At 26.6% G+C, this 19,267-nt stretch overlaps 5 protein-coding genes across 5 annotated transcripts; all 5 read left to right on the forward strand.

The window, feature by feature from the left end:
• Positions 1-747: 747 nt before the first annotated feature.
• On the forward strand, positions 748-1,431 carry GO595_009732 (uncharacterized protein; the record flags this gene model as incomplete). The annotated part of the gene is made up of 1 exon (XM_067923450.1): positions 748-1,431. One exon carries the CDS (start codon positions 748-750, stop codon positions 1,429-1,431), a length of 684 nt encoding a protein of 227 aa, XP_067770042.1.
• A 5,656-nt stretch (positions 1,432-7,087) lies between these two features.
• GO595_009733 (uncharacterized protein) lies at positions 7,088-8,815 on the forward strand (the record flags this gene model as incomplete). The annotated part of the gene is made up of 1 exon (XM_067923451.1): positions 7,088-8,815. The coding sequence occupies one exon, from the start codon at positions 7,088-7,090 to the stop codon at positions 8,813-8,815; it is 1,728 nt and encodes a 575-aa protein (XP_067770043.1).
• A 184-nt stretch (positions 8,816-8,999) lies between these two features.
• Positions 9,000-10,217, forward strand: GO595_009734 (Adaptor complexes medium subunit family protein; the record flags this gene model as incomplete). The annotated part of the gene is made up of 1 exon (XM_067923452.1): positions 9,000-10,217. One exon carries the CDS (start codon positions 9,000-9,002, stop codon positions 10,215-10,217), a length of 1,218 nt encoding a protein of 405 aa, XP_067770044.1.
• A 5,415-nt stretch (positions 10,218-15,632) lies between these two features.
• GO595_009735 (Sec23/Sec24 zinc finger family protein) lies at positions 15,633-17,237 on the forward strand (the record flags this gene model as incomplete). The annotated part of the gene is made up of 1 exon (XM_067923453.1): positions 15,633-17,237. One exon carries the CDS (start codon positions 15,633-15,635, stop codon positions 17,235-17,237), a length of 1,605 nt encoding a protein of 534 aa, XP_067770045.1.
• Positions 17,238-18,344: 1,107 nt separating this feature from the next.
• On the forward strand, positions 18,345-18,656 carry GO595_009736 (protein FAM32A-like; the record flags this gene model as incomplete). Its single annotated transcript, XM_067923454.1, has 1 exon — positions 18,345-18,656. One exon carries the CDS (start codon positions 18,345-18,347, stop codon positions 18,654-18,656), a length of 312 nt encoding a protein of 103 aa, XP_067770046.1.
• Positions 18,657-19,267: the final 611 nt, after the last annotated feature.

Consider the following 19,267-nt stretch of genomic DNA (forward strand, 5'->3'; position numbering starts at 1 on the left):
AAAAATATATCTAATCAAGAAAATTTAAATGAATGGGAAATACTTTCATTAATTAAAAAATTAGTATTTGGTTTGAACAATATATACATTTTACCACACGCAAAATTAATCAAACAATTGAAGCATCACTTTATGAAAGATATTCATTTGATAATTATCATCGAAGTAATATTTTTAAATATATATTGAAGAGAAATTTGTGAAAATCAATGATTTGGAAAAATTATAAAACTAGTTTAATAATTTAGTATATTAAGATAATATTTGGAAATTATTTAAATTATTTTGAACGGCAACACATATGAAATAGTTAAATTACTTCTTACACAATATAATGATTAATTCGATTAATTTTTATTTTTTCATGAAGTTTGTTTTAAAAATTTGATCAAATTTGTAAGCAACATTTAAAAATCATTTAAATCATTAAAATTTTTGATTACGATTACTTATAAAAATGGAAACAAAACTCCACATATTTCTAGATCGATAACATATATATTTTATAATAAAATATATATTATTTATTTTTATTTAATTTTTGTAATATTTGATAATAAAATACAATATTAAATCCTAAATAAATTTAGTTATATTAATATGTTTTAAGTATTTAAAGGAGGATTTCCATTTTTGTAAAATGAAGGGAAAATATGTCAAATTACTAGTAGTAGTAACCGCAAATATTGTTTCTGGGCTAAAAACGGTTATTTGAACAATAGGTGTCAAATTTGCCAGGCCAATTATATGAACTTTAAAAAATTGTTTAGAGCTCCTAAGTGCTATTTAACAGTACCATTAATAGTTCCTCTTGCATTGCTTATATGCGTTCCCATTGGTTACTATAATGACCAATATGATTTTGAATATTATCCTCCTATTCCATCTTCTGTCATAATTTATACACCACAAAATATCATTTTTGGTATTTCTGTTGCTGTTGCATGTGTTTTCATGGCCATTGGATTATATAAAATGTTCAGATATCTCAATTCAAATCATCGTGTAGGTCTCCAATCCACACTAGCAAAGGTACTTGTTTATGTTTTTACAATTTGTGGAGCTGCTGCAATTATTTGCTTAGCAATAACAAGCTTTTTCTCACTTGGTGATGGATTATGGGTTCATTTAGGATTCCATCTTGCTTTCTTCACAACATTTATGATCCAACTCGGCGTTTCTGATTATTTACTCAATCGCCTTAAACACAAAACACCAACGTCTGCATACATATTAGATGGTGTTATTTGCGCCTTTTATATTTTCTACTTTGCTGTCGGCTACGCTCTCTTCTTCCGTCCACCAACTTCCTTCTTCTCCTTAATATCAATTTCTGGATACGTACTTTTCGCTCTTGTGTTCATTAAGAACTTCATCAATGGAACACAAATTTTGGAGCACGCACTCATTCCAGCAGGAAAGCGAAACTAAACACACACACACACAATTTTTTTTATAATTTATGTTATGTGATTGAAAATTTGCATAATTATATTACAAAAAACATTTATTTGAATTCTTGAATATTTTAAGAAAATATATACTTTATTGAATTTTTAAAGAAAAGTAAATAACTACATAGCTATGAAGTTTTTTTTTCACTATAAATAATTTATAAACAAATGCTTAGAGTATGTTATATATATATGATATAAATTATTAGTCATTTTTAAACATATTTAACAATAAGAAATTGGTTGTGCATTGTTTAACTAAACCCAAACTAAAAATTTTTATAATTTTACAGGTTGAAAAGTTAAAAAGATTTCGTTATTGTCCCAATATTTAATATCATTTTTCAAATTAGATGATGTGAAATTGGAAGAAATTTTTTTTGATATTTCTTTGATGGCATTGCTTTTTGGATCAAATTCAAGTTGCGTTTGCTCTTCAATTTCATTTCTAGTTTCTATTGTTGAAAATATTGATGATATAGTATACTTGAATTCAGGTTTTTCTATTGGCGGTGCTGTTGGTGGAATTGCACCGCATTTCCCACTTGTTTCAACATATTCAGCAACCATATTTGCTATTGGATGCACAGTTAAATCTATTGTAGCTAATGAACTTAGATCTAATAATGATAAAATCGGATTTCTAAATCCCGAATTTATAAATTGTGAAGCATCAGATCCATCTCCAGCATTCTCATTCATATTAAATGAATTCTCTGGTGAAACATTAACAGCAAACTCACCAATCATTGACAAGTAAAGCCCACACCTTTGTGTGGTCGAAGAAAAAAATCTTTTCTTCGAAAATCTATCTTTTAATCTTTTGATTTCATTGATTTCTTTATTATATTCCATAAATTTTGAAGGATATCCAAATGATATTATTTTTGAATTACTTAAAACTGTATCATAAAAATTTAACTCCTTCTCATTATTTTGAAATGAAAGTTCATTAATTCCTAATTCACTTAAATAAGGAGCTCTTTCAATAATCTGATATATTGTTTTTATGTCATCATCATAAATTGTATTTTGTCCAATATTAAGTGAATAAAGACCTGGAATTTCTGTATATTTTATGCTTGGTTTTATCCCACAAACGTCTAAGCCCCAAAGATTTCTTCCTTTCTTAAAAAATTTTACAATTTTATTAATACAATATTGTGATAATGCAGGAGAAAAACAATTTGATAAATTGAGATAATTTAATGTATTTAAATTTTTGTTTGATATTAGTGGCGATTGTGTTTCTAAAAATTTTAAAAACAATTTTATAGCAGATTCATCAAATGTGTTATTACTGAAATTAATTTCAGTAAGCGCTGGATAAAGTGAATCAAATTTAAATTGAGAAAATACTTCATCCCAATTTGTATTAATTTGAGCTCTTTCAACAGATAATATCAAAGGATATTTTCGAGGATTTGAACAAAGGATTGATATAAAAGAAACAAATGATTCTGGACTCCATTCACAATAACCAACATCAATAAATAAAAGAGTAGGAGGAAGAATCATTGTATCTTTTACTATAATTGTATTACCTGTATTATTTCTCATACATAATTTTTGGATTATTGTTTCACATCTTGATATACCTAAAAGAGCATCACAAACATCAATATAACACCATTCAACTTGAAAGTTTTCAAGCTTTTTGCAAAAAGCAACACAAATTAAAGCAAAATCAAGAAAAGAAGAATCTGAACACATACATCTTACAAATCCTAATGACGTGATTGCATTACAAAAATATGATTTCATAATACATTGAGAAATTATTTCTATTCCAGATGTTTCAAAAGTAATATCCCAAAAAATCAATGTCGAAATTTGAAGACTTCCATTTTGAATTGCCATAAAAAATTCTACAATAAACTTATTTGAACAATTATTAATCTTAATAGTTGTAAGGGTAGAAGACATTTTCTTTAAAATTATTCCTTTTAATTTTGCATGCGTATAATTCTTTAGTTCTAAAGATACTAAGTTTTTAGAAGATAAAATAACATTCAAAAAATTATCAAGATGAATTTCATCAAATTTATCAAGAATTAATGATTTTAAGTTTGATTCAACAGATAAAGACATTGCAACTTCTTTTGACGTTTTACTTTTCCAAATGTTTGGTAAATTAATTTCTTTTTCACCCATATAATGACCTAATACATTGATCACTTTCTTTTCTGGTCGTTTTGAACTAACAAGACAAAATGCAATATAACGGTATAAAAGTAAAAAAGGTGGTCTTGAATTGGGTATTTTTATCAACTCAAAGAAAGGTGATTTTTCAATGTTTCTTGAAATTTTAATTTGATTTGTAAAAACATTCCAAAATAATTTCTTAATTTGTTGACAAATTGTTACATAAAGTAATTTTGAATCAGGAACAGTAAACAAGTAATTTTTTGATTTGAAACTAATTTTAAATTCATTTCCATTAATCTCTATAGCTTCTAATAAAAACAAAGAATGGCAATGATGAATTTTAAACTCATTACTTTTTTCAAAAATATAAAATCCACATTCAGTAATCATTATATAATAAATCTTCTTTTTCTTTTCATCATTTTCTTCAATACCTGAAACATGAACACAATATTGCGATGTTTCCTTATCAGAATAACATAATTTTAATAAGTTATTGATAGTATCACTTCTAATTTGTTGATTTATCATAAAAATAAAATGTAAATGAGTTTTTCATTTATGGTTTTATAAAATGAAGTTTTTTTTTAAATCATAATATTTTTACAATTATATAGAAAGAATCAATCCTATATAATAGTTGTAATAATAATATATGTCAAGCAAAGCTTAAACCATAGAAGAAGTTTATTTTTATTTTCTTTTGGCTGAATTATCAATAAACCGTTTTACATGCAAACAATTTTCAATGCACACAAAAAGCTTGTGAAATTCAAATGAAACCGTTCACATAGGCACCAAAAATTACAGATGTTTGAATTTACTGTTGTTTTTCATGCAGAGGATAATATATGGAACTCAATAAAAAATTCACTGATTAAAAACACCCCAAAACAAGCAAGTTTCACAATTAATGATTATGCCCAAATCGTAGATATAAATCCAAAATTAATTCATGCTTCAGTTCCACCAGACATTTCTAAAATAGTATATGCACCTACGGTAATAATTGTATGTTTCACATGTGATTATAAATCAGATTATACGAACAAAAAAAGCGCTGAATTAAAAACATTTTTTAAACAATATTCTAAACCATATATCCAAAGTTTTCCACTTTTAGTCAATGATGCTAGTCACGAAAAAGGATTTTTTAACACTACTTCAAGTATTTTTTCACTTGTACAAGAAGAATTTCCTTTAGCTCAAACCTTTCAAATTGAAAAGACAGGTCGTGTTTCAAAGTCAGAAGCGAATAAGTTGTGGACCTCTATTATTTCTGGTACACAATTTGCTCTTGAAACCAGAGTTAATTTATTAAATAATTTATTCAAACGACCACTATCAATTTCTACCATTTACCATTACTTACGTTTAAGCGTACTTTACAGTAGCGCTGCCTTTTATGAGCTTCAAGAGATGAATATCCAAAAAGCATTAGCATTAATTGAATCCAATTCAGACGCGTTATTTAAAACTTTTATTCATCACAAAGATATGGAGACCAAAATCGATGTCTTTGATAACAAAATTCTTCAAGAGAAACGAACAGATATATTCAAAGTTCAAAATCCCTCAGAATTTGAAGTTCGAAGTCATTTTATCTCACAACAAATTTATTGTTTTTTATCATCCAAAAGGCCTGAATTTGCGATTGAAATTGGATTTAATTTTTATCATTTTCTTGAAAACAAAATAACCGAAAAGGACATGTTATATAAAATCTGGATTACTCAGTATTTACATGATTTATGTAATATCTCATTTCAATATGAATCCAAGAACATAATTTCAGTTAAAATAATTGAAACATATCAAAAGCTCATTCAAGAATTAATAGGAAATGATTCCGATGAAATAAAACATTATTCACAATTTGATATTATCGAAATTATTACAAATGAAAATAAATTTATTGAAGAGAACAATAAAATGAATTTTGAGATATTTCATATCTATAAATATTTAAATCTAATCAACAAAGCGTTTTTAATGTTTTTCAAGTTAAGTAAAATTGATCAAAAGACTATAAACATTACGAAGTTATTAAACAATCGAAAAGGTATCATTAGTAGTGACATAACACCAGTTTTACCAACGCAAATAATTAACAGCTTAACAATAAATGAAAGGTTACCAATAATATGTGAAATGTTAACATCGAACAACAAAGAAAAAACAGAAATTGCGTCGAATCTTTTATCAAAGATATTATTAACGAAACAAAAGAATTCATTCACATGTGTAATTGATTTACCAATACATTTCACGTTATATGATAAAGAAACATTTCGATCACATGCGAAATCAACTATAAAACTTAAATGTATTACATCATTTCCAAATGTGATCAAATTTTCCAAATTAACATTTTCATTTGTTAATAAAAACTCTAAAACATCTCTTTTCAACGTTCTAGAGAAAGAGATTTCTAATAACTCTATCATAACATTAACAGGAATGCCTCATAAAGTCGGTCCTTATTGGGGCGCATATTTCCGTTTTCATATAGGAAAATCTATTATCCAATGTATATTATCTAATAGAAAGCCTATAATTTTTAATGTGATGAGATCTCCTCCGAAATTTGATTTCCATTTAGAAACTCCAAAATGTTTTTTACCGAATAAAGAACAATTAATTATTGTTCATTTTAATGTAACGCGTGATATGGATTCATTAAAGTTTAATATTAATGATAATGATATTAATATAATTTATGATAAAATTTCCGTTTCGCCCGAAAATTATAAAAATAAAAACGTGTTAGAATTTAATGATATTAAAAAAGGTTCTTATTTAATGAAGATTCCTTTAATACCGATAAAATCATTCGAAATGAGAATAATTGGTTCCGCTTCTTCGCAAAACATTGATAATATGAAAGTTACTTTAAAGCATAAAATTCAAGTTCTCGACTTTTTACAATTAAATATATTATATAGAGAGAAAACTAATGTGATACAATTTAAAGCAAACTCTTTGATATCAAATTGCGACTTCGATATTTTGGAAATTATTTTCTTCGATAAAGATTTCAACGAAATAAACGCAAAAAGTTTCGGAATGCCAATACATTTGGAAACATTCGAAAACTCTGTTTTGTTCGTTTTGGAAAAGAAACCAGAGAAAATGAAATTGGTGTGCAAACAAAGCGAAATTCCGTTGTGTTTGTTATATGAAAAGAATTGGCTGATAGATGAAAATGCGTTGTTGGAAAGCGTTGGTAAAATTAAGCCAATGACGCCAATAACAATTCTGACAAAAATGGCGCCGCAATTAAATAGCGAAAATATAGAAAGTGTTACTATTGAATAAAATTATTACTATCACTCATGTTTTTACTGTAATTTAAAGTTGTTCTTAAATATTTTGTTTTGTTTCTAATGAAACGTTTCATTTCAACAATTTTCTCCACAAATAAATCAGCGGTTGATTCTTTCAACTTTTTGTGAATCAAAAAGTGGAAAGACACTTTTTAAATAATGGTTTTGTTGGTCCCATTGCTTATTTTGGGAATAGAATTAAACTATAATAATACAACTCAGGAAATGTTATCAATAACAAACGATGAAGAAAATATTACAGTTAATAAGGAAAATTCAACAGATACAAATTTTTATGAAAATAGCCAAAACTTAAATAATAATAGCACATTTACAGAAAATACTTTAAACGATACAGATAATTTATTAAATTCATCAGAAGAAAATTCTGATTTAGCAAATAGAACAATTTTGCAGCAAGATGAAAATATAACAATTATCAACGAAACGTCTTCATTCAGTGAAATCACAGTAAGTTCAAGTTCGTTAAATGAAACACAAACACAAAACATACATATTGAAAATGATAATCAAACACAAACAGAGAGTACAAAAGAGGCTGTCGAATCAATAAACGAACAAAATCACACAGATTTACAAGAGAATGAAACACTAAATGAACAACAAACTACTGAAAACATAACCATCATTGACAATTACACACAAAATACAGAAGCAGAAAACATTACCCAAATCAATGAACATTCTGATGTTAACGTTACACAAATAGAGAGCATAGAAAGCAATCAAACAGAACATAATGACACTTCAGTAATGACTGAACAAAACAATACAACTTTAAATATAGAAAACCAAACAATAATTAATGCAAACACAACTTTGGACGAACAGAATGAAACACTCACTGACATCAATGGAAATGCAACACAAAACACAGAAAATGAAACAATCATTGATTTAAATGTCAATGCAACTTCGCTACAAGCAATCGCTGATGCACACAATTACACAGAAAGCGAAACAGTTAAATCAAATAATGAAACAAATTTAGTTACAAAAAGCGAAACAACCACAACACAAAGCGCAGAAAACGAAACCATAGACATCCAAAGCAATACTACTGTTAGCGCAGCAGAAAGTATAACAACGTCCAACGCTTCTGACGCATCTTCAGAACCAATAAATATTCAAACTCCAGACAACAACAAAGAGCACACAATAACAATTAAATCACATAACACGCCACGAGAAAACAGGCGCATTGCACCAAACATTACGCGCAAACAATGTCCACCGCATATGGAACTTGACACTAACAACAAATGCAAATGTGTTTCTGATTATCTTTATGATGGCAACATATGTTTTAAGTGCGCGCCGCCATGTCATCCGCGTGCGACATGCGTATCACCAGGTAAATGTGTCTGCAAAGAAGGCTATGCAGGCGACGGCATCAGAAGCTGCAGCTCTACAACGCCAAAGATATCGAAGATATCGCCTAATTCAGCATCAGCAAATGGTGGCACTATAATAAATATTGTACTCGATGATGAAATACCTATGGAAGTGCATGCTGCATATTGTCGATTCGGCGCTACAATTGTTAGCGCATTTTCCGTTGGAGGAAAAGAAGCGAAATGCAGAGCGCCAACACACATTCCAGAAAAAGTTATATTTGCATTTTCATATGATCACGTAAAATGGTCAAAAGATGAAATAGAATTCACATTCATCGAAAAGAATTCTTCGTTTGAATTTCCTTTCGATCGAAAATTTGTTTTTGTTATTGTCGTTTGTGTTATTTTGGGTGTTATATATATTTTGTTCTTAAGGAAAAAAGATAAAAACGATGATTTATTACCACTGTTACAAAATAATGATGAAATGGTTCCATTCATACAAAAGAAAAGAGAACATCTCGATTAGAGATTTGTGTTTACAGAAAAAATCGGAATAAAAATCATAAAATTTTGTCAATAACGATAATAATATTGTGCGAATTTTGATCGGAAAACTTTCAAAATATGAATTGAATTTTATAAAGGAAATAAATCATACAAAATTTAATAGATATCGTGTCTATCGTTTTAATAACAATTCAATTTGCCAGATGCTTTCGGCTGTTTTCATTTTAAATAAGGATGCAACAATTTTAATAGAAAAACAATATAGAGAAAAAGTCGAGAGATCAGTAATAGATGAAGCTTGTTTAGCAATTAGAGATCAATCTCAAACTCCTCCTGGCATTATTCCAAATGGTGAATTAACCATAATAACTCACCATGAAAATGAAATTTGGGTTGTGGGAGTTTGCGAAGGTGATGAATTTGCACTATTTTCAATCAGTCTTCTTCAACATATAGGAAAGCTTCTTGCAACATTATTAAAAGAAGGAGCTACAGAAAACTCAATCAAATCAGAATATCCTTCCGTATATCAGATCCTTGATTATGCAATCGATTATGGTTTTCCTTTTTTGGATGAAAGCAATACTATTTTTACATTACTTACTCGTCCGCCAACAGATTATACTAAAGGAAATAGGCTTCAACTAGATTTAGTGAGACCTTGGAGAAGCGTAGGTATTCAAAGATCACAAAATGAAATTTTAATTGATATAATTGAAAAAATTGATGTATCTGTATCAGACCAAGGGAGGACAGAGTTTTGTTACATTCGTGGGTCTGTTGAATGTTATTCTCTTTTGTCAGAAAATCCTTTTTGCAAAATCATTCTCCTCCCTTCTGTTCATATAGAAGACGTCACATTTCATCGGTGTGCCCAGGTTGAATCAAATGAAGCTAAAGTAATTCCATTTGTACCGCCTGATGGACCATTTACCTTAATGAAATACAAAATTAACAACCCTCAAACAAACGTCCCCCTCTGGGTCACCCCAAGATTTGTGTGGGGAAAAGGAGTTGTCACTTTTGAAATCATTGTGAAAGTTGACGGTTCTATTCAAAAGAACCTTGAAAAAGTGGAAATCAGATTTGGGCTCCCAGAAGGAGTTTTATCACCAGCTCTTTCTGTGCCAGTTGGAAGAGCAGTGTTCGAAGGATCAACCAGAGAAGTAATATGGGTAATTGGACAGATGAATAGCCAAAATCCTCCTCTGATTTTCAAAGGAAGTGCATCATTAGAACAAGGATTTGAACCTCGAGGAAGACTTCCTGTTATTAGAGCTTCGTTTGTGACAATTGGTTTTGTTGCTTCTGGATTCAAAATTGATCGATTGGAAATTGAAAATGTAAATTATAAGTCATTTAAAGGTGTGAAGTATGTAACAGAAGCCGGTGATTATGAATTTAGAACAGGACTTAATTAAACATTTTAGTGGGAAATTACCAAAAACATCAAAAATAATTTTGAATTCTATGAATTAATTTTTAGTTTCTTTTAAATTTCGAAGTTTCAAATAAACTTTGTAAATGAGGCCACTAATAATTTTATACATATGATTATTTTGTATCTGTATTTTAATAACAAATCATTAGTTTAGGTTTCATGTTAAATGTTTGTTACTCTCGTTATATCAAATTTTTAACATCTTTAGTGGAGTTTGCTTTCAACAAATTTTATATAAAACGAATAAACATCTTTAACAATAATATCAATTCCTTTTTGCTCAAGAAGTAAATTAACAATTTCTGTATGGCCATTTTGAGATGCACAAATAAGTGCTGTTTCAAACAATTTGAAAAAAATTCAAATTTTATATTGAAATATTAAATTATTAAAATAAATTATACCCTTAGCATTAATATCAATTTCTTTTTGCTCAAGAAGTAATTTAACAATTTCTGTATGGCCATTTTGAGATGCTAAAATTAGTGCTGTTTCAAATAATTTAAATAATTTCCAAATATTATATCAAAACATTAAATTGATTAATGAAATATTAAATGCAGTAAATAAATATCTTTAGCGTTGATATCAATGCCTTTTTGTTCTAGAAGTAATTTAACAATTTCAGTATAACCATTTTTAGATGCTAAAATTAGTGCTGTTTCATATAATTTAAATAATTTCCATATATTATTTTGAAATAAAAAGTTATTAAAGAAAACTATAATTAAAACAAAAAAGCATTCTGTGAAATAGTATCAATTCCTTTAAAGTTAAGAAGTAGTTTAACAATTTCAATATGATTATAAGACGATGCGAAAATAAGTGCTGTATATAATAGTTTAAATAATTTCCATATATTATATTGAATTATCAAATTATCAAAATAAGTTCTAAATAATCTAGATAAATATCTTTAGTATTAATATCAATTCCTTCTTGTTCAAGAAGAAATTTCACTATTCTTATGTGATTTTTTTTAGATGCTAAAATAAGTGGTGTACAAAATACTTTGAATCATTTCCAAATATTATTTTACAATTTCGAATTATTAGGATAAATTTCAAACAAAACAAATAAATATTTTTAGCGTTAACATCAATTCCTTTTTGGACAATAAGTAATTTTGCTATATCTATTTCATCATAAAATGATGCTATATAAAGAGCTTCTTCAAATATGCAAATTTTCTACAAATTATATTGAAACTCCATATAAAAAAAATAATTTTTTTTAACATTTAATTGATGTCCTTCATACATAAGGAATAATTTTATTATTTCGACATTATTTAAAAAATACTTCAAAGCATACTGAAAAGCTGTTAAAAATATATTTAATTAACTCCAAATATTATTTTGGATTACAAAATTTTACTAAAAAATAATATCTTTAGCATTAATATCAATTCCTTTTTGTTCAAGAAGTAATTTAACTATTTCTTTATGACCATTTAAAGATGCAAGCATAAGTGCTGTTTGAAATAATTTAAATAATTTCCAAATATTATTTCTAAATATAAAATTATAAAAATAAATTACAAGTAAAACAAACAAATATCTTTAGCATTAATATCTATATCTTTTTGTGAAAGAAGTAATTTCACTAATTGAATAATGCCTCTTTTTGATGCAAATATTAACATTATATTAATTATTTATAATAAATTTTAAATGTTACTTTGAAATATTAAATCAATGAAATAAACTAAATAAAATAAAATGTAATATTTCTACAATATACATCATCAATATTTTCTCCAAAAAGAAATTTTACTGTATCCTTGTAATCATTACCAACAAGAGAAATTTTAAAAATAATAAATAATTATAAATAATTATTTTGAATCATTATATTATTGATATAAATATCAATTAAAAGGGTAAAACAATTTCATCATTCCTAAAATAAATTAATTGTTTTTCAAGAAGTAATTTAACTATTTCAGTGTAACCTCTTTCAAATGCTGTCCAAATTGCTATTCCAAATAAAATAAATGAATAATAAATATTATTTTGAAATCCAAAATTATTAGAAAAAATATCAAATAAAACATATTAATGGCTTCAGCATTTTCATCTATTCCTCCTTTTTCAAGAAGTAATTTTACTATTTCAATATGACCATTTTTAGTTGCAATTATAAGCGCTGTATCAAATAATAAGAATAATTTTCAAATATTTTATCAAAATATTAAATTATTTAATTGGATTTCATATGAAAAATTTGAATATCTCGGGCATTAACATTAATTCCTTTTTGTTCTAAAAGTAATTTTACTATATCTGTGTAACCATTTTTCGTTGCAAATATAAGAGGTAAATTAAAAATATTAAAGAATTTCCAAATACTCTATTTAAATATTAAATTAATGAAGCAAGTTTCATAAAATATTAAAAAATATCTACAGCATTTATGTCAATGTATTTTATTTCAAGAATTATTTTAAATATATCAACAATTCCTTTGTTATATCCATAATCAAGTTCTGTAATAAATAAATTAAACAATTTTCAAATATTTTTTTTAAACCCAAAAATATTAAAATAAAGATTAAGTTAAATATATAAATCTTTTTGTTATTGATTTTATTTTTTTTGAATTCTAGTATCATTTTTGCTATTTCCATTTGATTATTTTCATATGCATTAATCAGTGGTGTCCAAAATAATTTAGATAATTTCCAAAAATACTTTCAAAACATCAAATTCTTCAAACAAAATTTATACAATTAATATTTACTGTTTTATAATTTGTATCAATATCTTTGTGTTCAAGAAGTAATTTGACGATTTCAGTGCTACTATTGATAGATGCTAAAATAAGTGATGTATAAAATATTTTGTTTTAATACCAAAAGCAAATTTCAATCACGCGAATCGTGTATATTAATATCAGTTCTTTTATAATTAAGAAGTAATTTAACTATTTTAACATTATTCTTTTTAACTGCAATCATCAATGCTGTATAAAACATACCATAAAAATTCCTAATATTATCATCAAATTTTAAAATTTTTAATTAAAAATTATGATCAAAAAAGGAAAATTTGTAGCATTTACATTGATTCGTTTTTGTCTAAGAAGCAATTTAACAATTTCATTATACCTATTTTGTGATGCATCCATAAGAGCTGTCCAAAATAATTTGAATAAATTCCAAATGTTATCAATAATTACCAAATACCACAATTTTAACATTAAGTTTAAAAAAGAAAAATTTGCAGCATTCATATTGGTTCTTTTTTGTCGAAGAAGTAATTTCACAATTTCAATGTGATTATTTTTAGCTGCCATTAAAAATGCAGTATAAAATAAATTAAATAAATTCCAAATAAATATTTAAAATTTTATAAGATAAAAACAAATTTTCTTATTTACAATGAAATATTTTTATGATTTATTTTTATATCTTTTTGTTCAAGAAGTATTTTAACTATATCAATATGACCTTCACTACATGCAACAATTAATGGTGTATAAAATTATTTATTTAAAATTTATTTTACATCAGAAAACACCAAATCAATGAAATATTTTTTGAAAAATATTATTAATCATATTTAATGTTTATATCAATTTCATTTGTCTCAAGTAGTAATTTAACAATTTCAATATTACCTGATCTTGCTGCTGATATTAAAATCTCTTTTGGCATTTGATTTCCTAATGAAAAATGTTTGAAAAGAAATAAATTACCATTTTCTACTGCTTCGATAATCAATTCTTTAATATTTAAACATTTTCCTTCTAAAAAAGTTAAAACTTCAAAATTATTATATAAAATACATTTCTTTCCTAATTCAGTTAAATTTACATCTTTGGTATTCATGTTATTAAAAAAATAATAAAAAATTTCATTTCTATGAAATTCAATTGCTATTTCTATTGCATCATTAAAGTTTGAATGATTTTGTTCACAATAATGAACAATTTCAAGATTTCCACCAGCAACAGCATAAATTCCTGTGTTTTTTAAATCAACATTATTTAATATTAAAAATTTAAAACATTTTATTGATCCAAAGAATGCGGCATAATCAACAAGTGAAACTTTTTCTTTATTAATGAAAGAATATCTTTCATATAGCGATGGTTCTATAAACTGATTAAAATCAAAGTTTTGTTGTGATGAAATTTCTTGAAGTTTTTCAATATCATCATTTCGAATCGCTTTAACAATATTTGACGGATTATATCCTTCTTGTATAAATTGCTTATGAAGTTTCCATTTATCTTTTTTTAGTTCTTCAATATTTTCATAAAATTGTTGATAAAATGGAATGGTACTCTTTATATCTTCGAACGAATTTATTTCTGCTTTTGTTTTGTAATGAATGAAATATAAAGTTTTAATATCCTTTAATATGTTAGGATTAATTAAATTATGTTCAATAAGCTTTCCTAGAAGATAATTAGATTCTTGAGTATTTAAATGAATTAATAATTTAGCAAAGATATCAATAATGGAATATTTTGTTGATAATGTTTTAAGAAATTTCAAATATATATCAAAATTCTTCATATTATAAATAAAAGATGAATATATCATTCGACTTAAAATTAAAATGGAAGAATACGGATATTTAGAATCAATTATTTTTTTTGTTAATTCAATTGATTCAGAAATATTTTTTTCATTTACATTAGAAATGGTATATTGTATATTTTTTAGATATCGAATATATTTAGTTTCCCTTGTTCCATTTGATCCTTTCATTAAGCCAAGTCAATAGAGAATCTTCAAACCAAACAATTTTGGGGTAAAAACCGTCATTTTTGAGAGCAAAATTTCGCCTTTCAAAAGTCTGATATGAAATGAAATAGTGTGTAAAAAAATGCTTATCAACAATAATATGCAATTTGCATTGGAAATTGATTTAAATGCAATTTTTTTGTATAATATTGAAAGTTATTTTAATGTGTTTGTTTATTCTGAATACTAAAAAATTGTATTCAAATATTAATTTCAATAAATAATGAGTTTTTTCTCAAATTTAATAACAAAATCTGCAAGTTTAAAAGAAACACAATATAAATCAAATATTTTCGATTATAAGCGGAAAAGCAGTATCAAAATATGTTTCCAAAAATTTATTTATGATAAATTAATAGTAACGTTTGAAAAAGTAAATGAAGAGCTTCACTAGTCTAACGGTTAGAACAGTAGCTTTACACGCTATTGATCCAGGTTCGACTCCTGGGTGAAGCAAAATTTTTTTTTGTTTATTTTTTCATCACATGTTTGTTAGATAATTTCATGTTAAATTAACCATTTTCTTAGCAAATTAAGCTTAAAGATCATTTAAACATTTCTTTATTTTTTGATAAAAACAACAAACAACTCAATAACTTGAAAGAGAATGAAATTTTTCACATAACATTTCTCAAGCAAATGGAAGTTACACTTCCATTGTTTCCTAAAACAGATGATTTATGCAAAAGGATTAAATTACCAATACTATCTACAGTATCACCTGTGACATCTTTTGGTGTTCAAAAAATTAATTGTAAAAATGATGATCTTTCTTTTTGCCATGTTTGTCATGCATTTCTTTCATCCAATTGCAAGCATGATAATGAAAAATGGGAATGTTCAATATGCGGGAATAAGAATAAATTCATTAATTCAAGTGTATCACAAGAACAAATCAAAAATCAAAATTATGAAATCATATTAAAGTCACAAAACGATGGAGGAATTATTTTTGGTATTTATCTTTCACTAGGTTTTTCACAACAAGACTTTGTCCGTGCCAAACTTTCATGCATTTCCATTCTTAGACATCTTCCAGAATCTAGTCGAGTCATCATTTTCCTTGGAACTGATCAGTGTCCATATGTACTTCTTGTTCCTCCTAAAGATCAAAGTGAGCTTGATGAAAACTTCGTTAAAAGTGATACATCCCATTTTCCACATATCCACATTGAAACATCCAAAGTTGCCTCAATTGCTCGGTTTGCTAGCATTGAAACTATGATTGGTATTGATTTATCAAATCTTTTTTTCACAAATAAAACAATTTCTGCAGCAGAAAGAACGATAGAGAAATTGACACTTTTAAGTAACAAAATGGAGTGCCCCAGTACGATAGAAATTGTTGGCACTCTTTCACGAGTTCTTTCTGGAACTCCGCTTCATTTTATTTCTATAGTTGATCAAATTAATCAAAGTCCTTCATTCGTTGATATGATTCATTCATTTCCAGTTCGACTTGATTTTCTTGTAGCTCATTACACAAAAACAATTCATCAATTATACCCAAACCATCAAGGTACAATCCAAGTTATCTCAATGGAGAACCCCATTGAGCAATCATCACAGCTTCTTCTTCAAAAGACCACCTTCCAAGTCATGACTAAAGTTCGCTCAAGCCGATCAGCGGTTGAATGGCATAAACCATTGAAACATGCAACGATAGAAGGCTCAATTATATTTTCACCTGTTTGTATTTGTTCTGAGCAGCCATTTACACTTGAAATTCGTACACTTCCAAATCAAGATTTTTATAATTTTCAAATTGTTACCAAATATGTAATTTGTGAAGATACAAAAACAAATTTTTATCTTCGTGTTATGAATTATTCTTTTGCTAGTTCCACAAATTTTGATGATATTGTTCAAAGAATTAATTGGAATTGTGTTTTATGGCATTGGTCTAAAAGTATTTTGACTAAAGTTCATAACGAAGCAATTAATTCGATAAATAAAATGTCAGAAGTAATGCAAAGTGTTTATAAAAGCGAAACACTTCTAAATGCTATTTCATTGTTTCCTGACTTATGGATCACAAGCAATGATATAATGAAACGATTCATTGGAACTGAACTTTTGTTGTATTCGAAGCCATCTGAAATTGGATTTATAAAAGAAGAAGAAAGCAAAAGATATGTAAGAACGCCAAACGGAACACTTGAGAATAATGAGAAAAAAGATGTGGAAGAAGAGATGCCATTGCTCCCAATATATGTTCCAATTCGTACGTGTGATGGTAAATAGAATTGTTGTGTTATAAAATATTTGTTATAATTATTTTTTATTTAAATTAAATATTTTAATTTTTGTGGAATATAATATAATTTTTATAGTTATATTAAATTTATCGTTCAAAATTCTTTTTCTATATATTTTAAAATCAAAACTATTTTATCTAAAGATAAATTTAGATTGTAATATGGTAACAAGTTTATTCTAATGTTGTAAGCAGAAAAACTTGCAAAAAGATCTAGACAATACATCAGTTAACGAAAGTATTAAATGGTTAAGATATATTATTAATCATATTTTTCAATAAAAAAAAAAAATACATAAATTCAAATTTTAAATGCTCTATAACACATACATATTTGACTAAAAACATCGAATTATAAACATTTACTAAAAGTATTTACAAATAAAAAATATTTGATTGATTATTTTTGAAATTTTGATTTAACATTGAACGATGGTAAAGGAGAGGTCACCATCTCATTCAAAGAAAGAGGGCGATTTTGCTTGAAGAGCTGTGGCTCTCCAAAATAAGAATTTTCAATCTGCTTTCTCATGTTTGATATGATTTCTTTTGAGTCTTGAATTTTGATTTTAAGTTCATCGATGTTCCCAACTACATCATAATCGAAGTAAGGTATTTGAGTCTTTAATAATGACTGTGAATTTTCGATTTTATTTTTGGCTGCCAGAATTCGTTGGTCTACTGCTTCGATTTCTTTCTTGATTTCATTTCTTTTTTTATTCTGTTCCTTTGTAAGTGAATAAATTCTTTGGTTATATTCTTCTTGATGTCGTATTATTGTATCCATACACTTACTTTCCCATTGAGTTGGCGACATTGAAGGCAGTGAATCTTGCTCTGAAAGAGTTACTTGACCAACTAAATAATGTCTTTGTAACTTTTGAAGTTGCATTTTTTGTTTTGCAATAGTAAGAGTAGCACCAATACATAAAGTATTAAGAGACGCACCAGTCATGGCTGTATTCCATTGTACAATTTCTTTGTTATTATCGTAAGTGTTCATTTTTTATTTTAAACGTTTATAAAAAACGTTAATTTTTTTATGCGAAAAAATTGACGAACACTGTGAAAATTATTGCTTCGATATGTCTGGGATGGCTTTTACCCCTGGGCCACTTAGGCTAAAAGGCAGAAAGAAAAAATCAGCAGCTTCTAGGGCTACTCCAAAAAAACCTCAAAAGAACAATGATTCCAAAGATCAAGAATTGGAAACAAAACAAGAAGAAAACCCTGATGATGTTTTGAACACGCTCACCGATGCAGAAATTCGTTTCATGGAAATAAATAATCAGTGTAGAAAAAGAACAATCGAAAAGAATGCATCTCTTTCTTATAAAGAACAGATCGAAAAATATAATGAACACTTACTCAAAGCTCCAATGCACTTTGATCTTGAAGGTGATTAATTTTTTCCTTTTCCTTTCTTTTTGCTAAAAAATTAGATCTCGATATCATTGTTTATAATGCCCAAAATATCCATAATCAATAAAGAATAATTCGAACTATATGTTAAGATCATCTATATTGTGCATACTATTTTAATTCAAAATCAGAAAAATTAAAATATTTTATATCGTATTTTATTTGTTTGTAAGTAAATAATTTTATTTTATCAATTGTTTTTATATAAGTTAATAGTTGCCATAATGATTAGTAGACTTAGAAAGAGATATTACATCTCAAGACCTAAAAATGTGACTCGAGACATTTATATTGATCACGATTTAAATTGGGTTTTTGGAGAATCATTTGATCCTAAGAAAATTTTTATTAAGCTTAATGTTATAGGTAAAGGATGTCTTGGAACAGTTAACAAAGTTATTCATTTACCCTCTATGAAACAACTTGCAGGAAAGTTTATTCACCCAGCTTTAATAAATGAAGACATGCTCAAAGAAATTAAACATGAAGTCCAAATCATGAAAGAAATCGATTCGCCATATACAGTTCATTATTATGGTTGTGTTCCTTATGATAATACATTAATGATTTTAATGGAGTATTGTAGTTGTGGATC

Source organism: Histomonas meleagridis, assembly GCF_020186115.1.
Source record: "Histomonas meleagridis strain 2922-C6/04-10x chromosome Unknown contig_95, whole genome shotgun sequence".
NCBI lineage: Eukaryota > Parabasalia > Tritrichomonadida > Dientamoebidae > Histomonas > Histomonas meleagridis.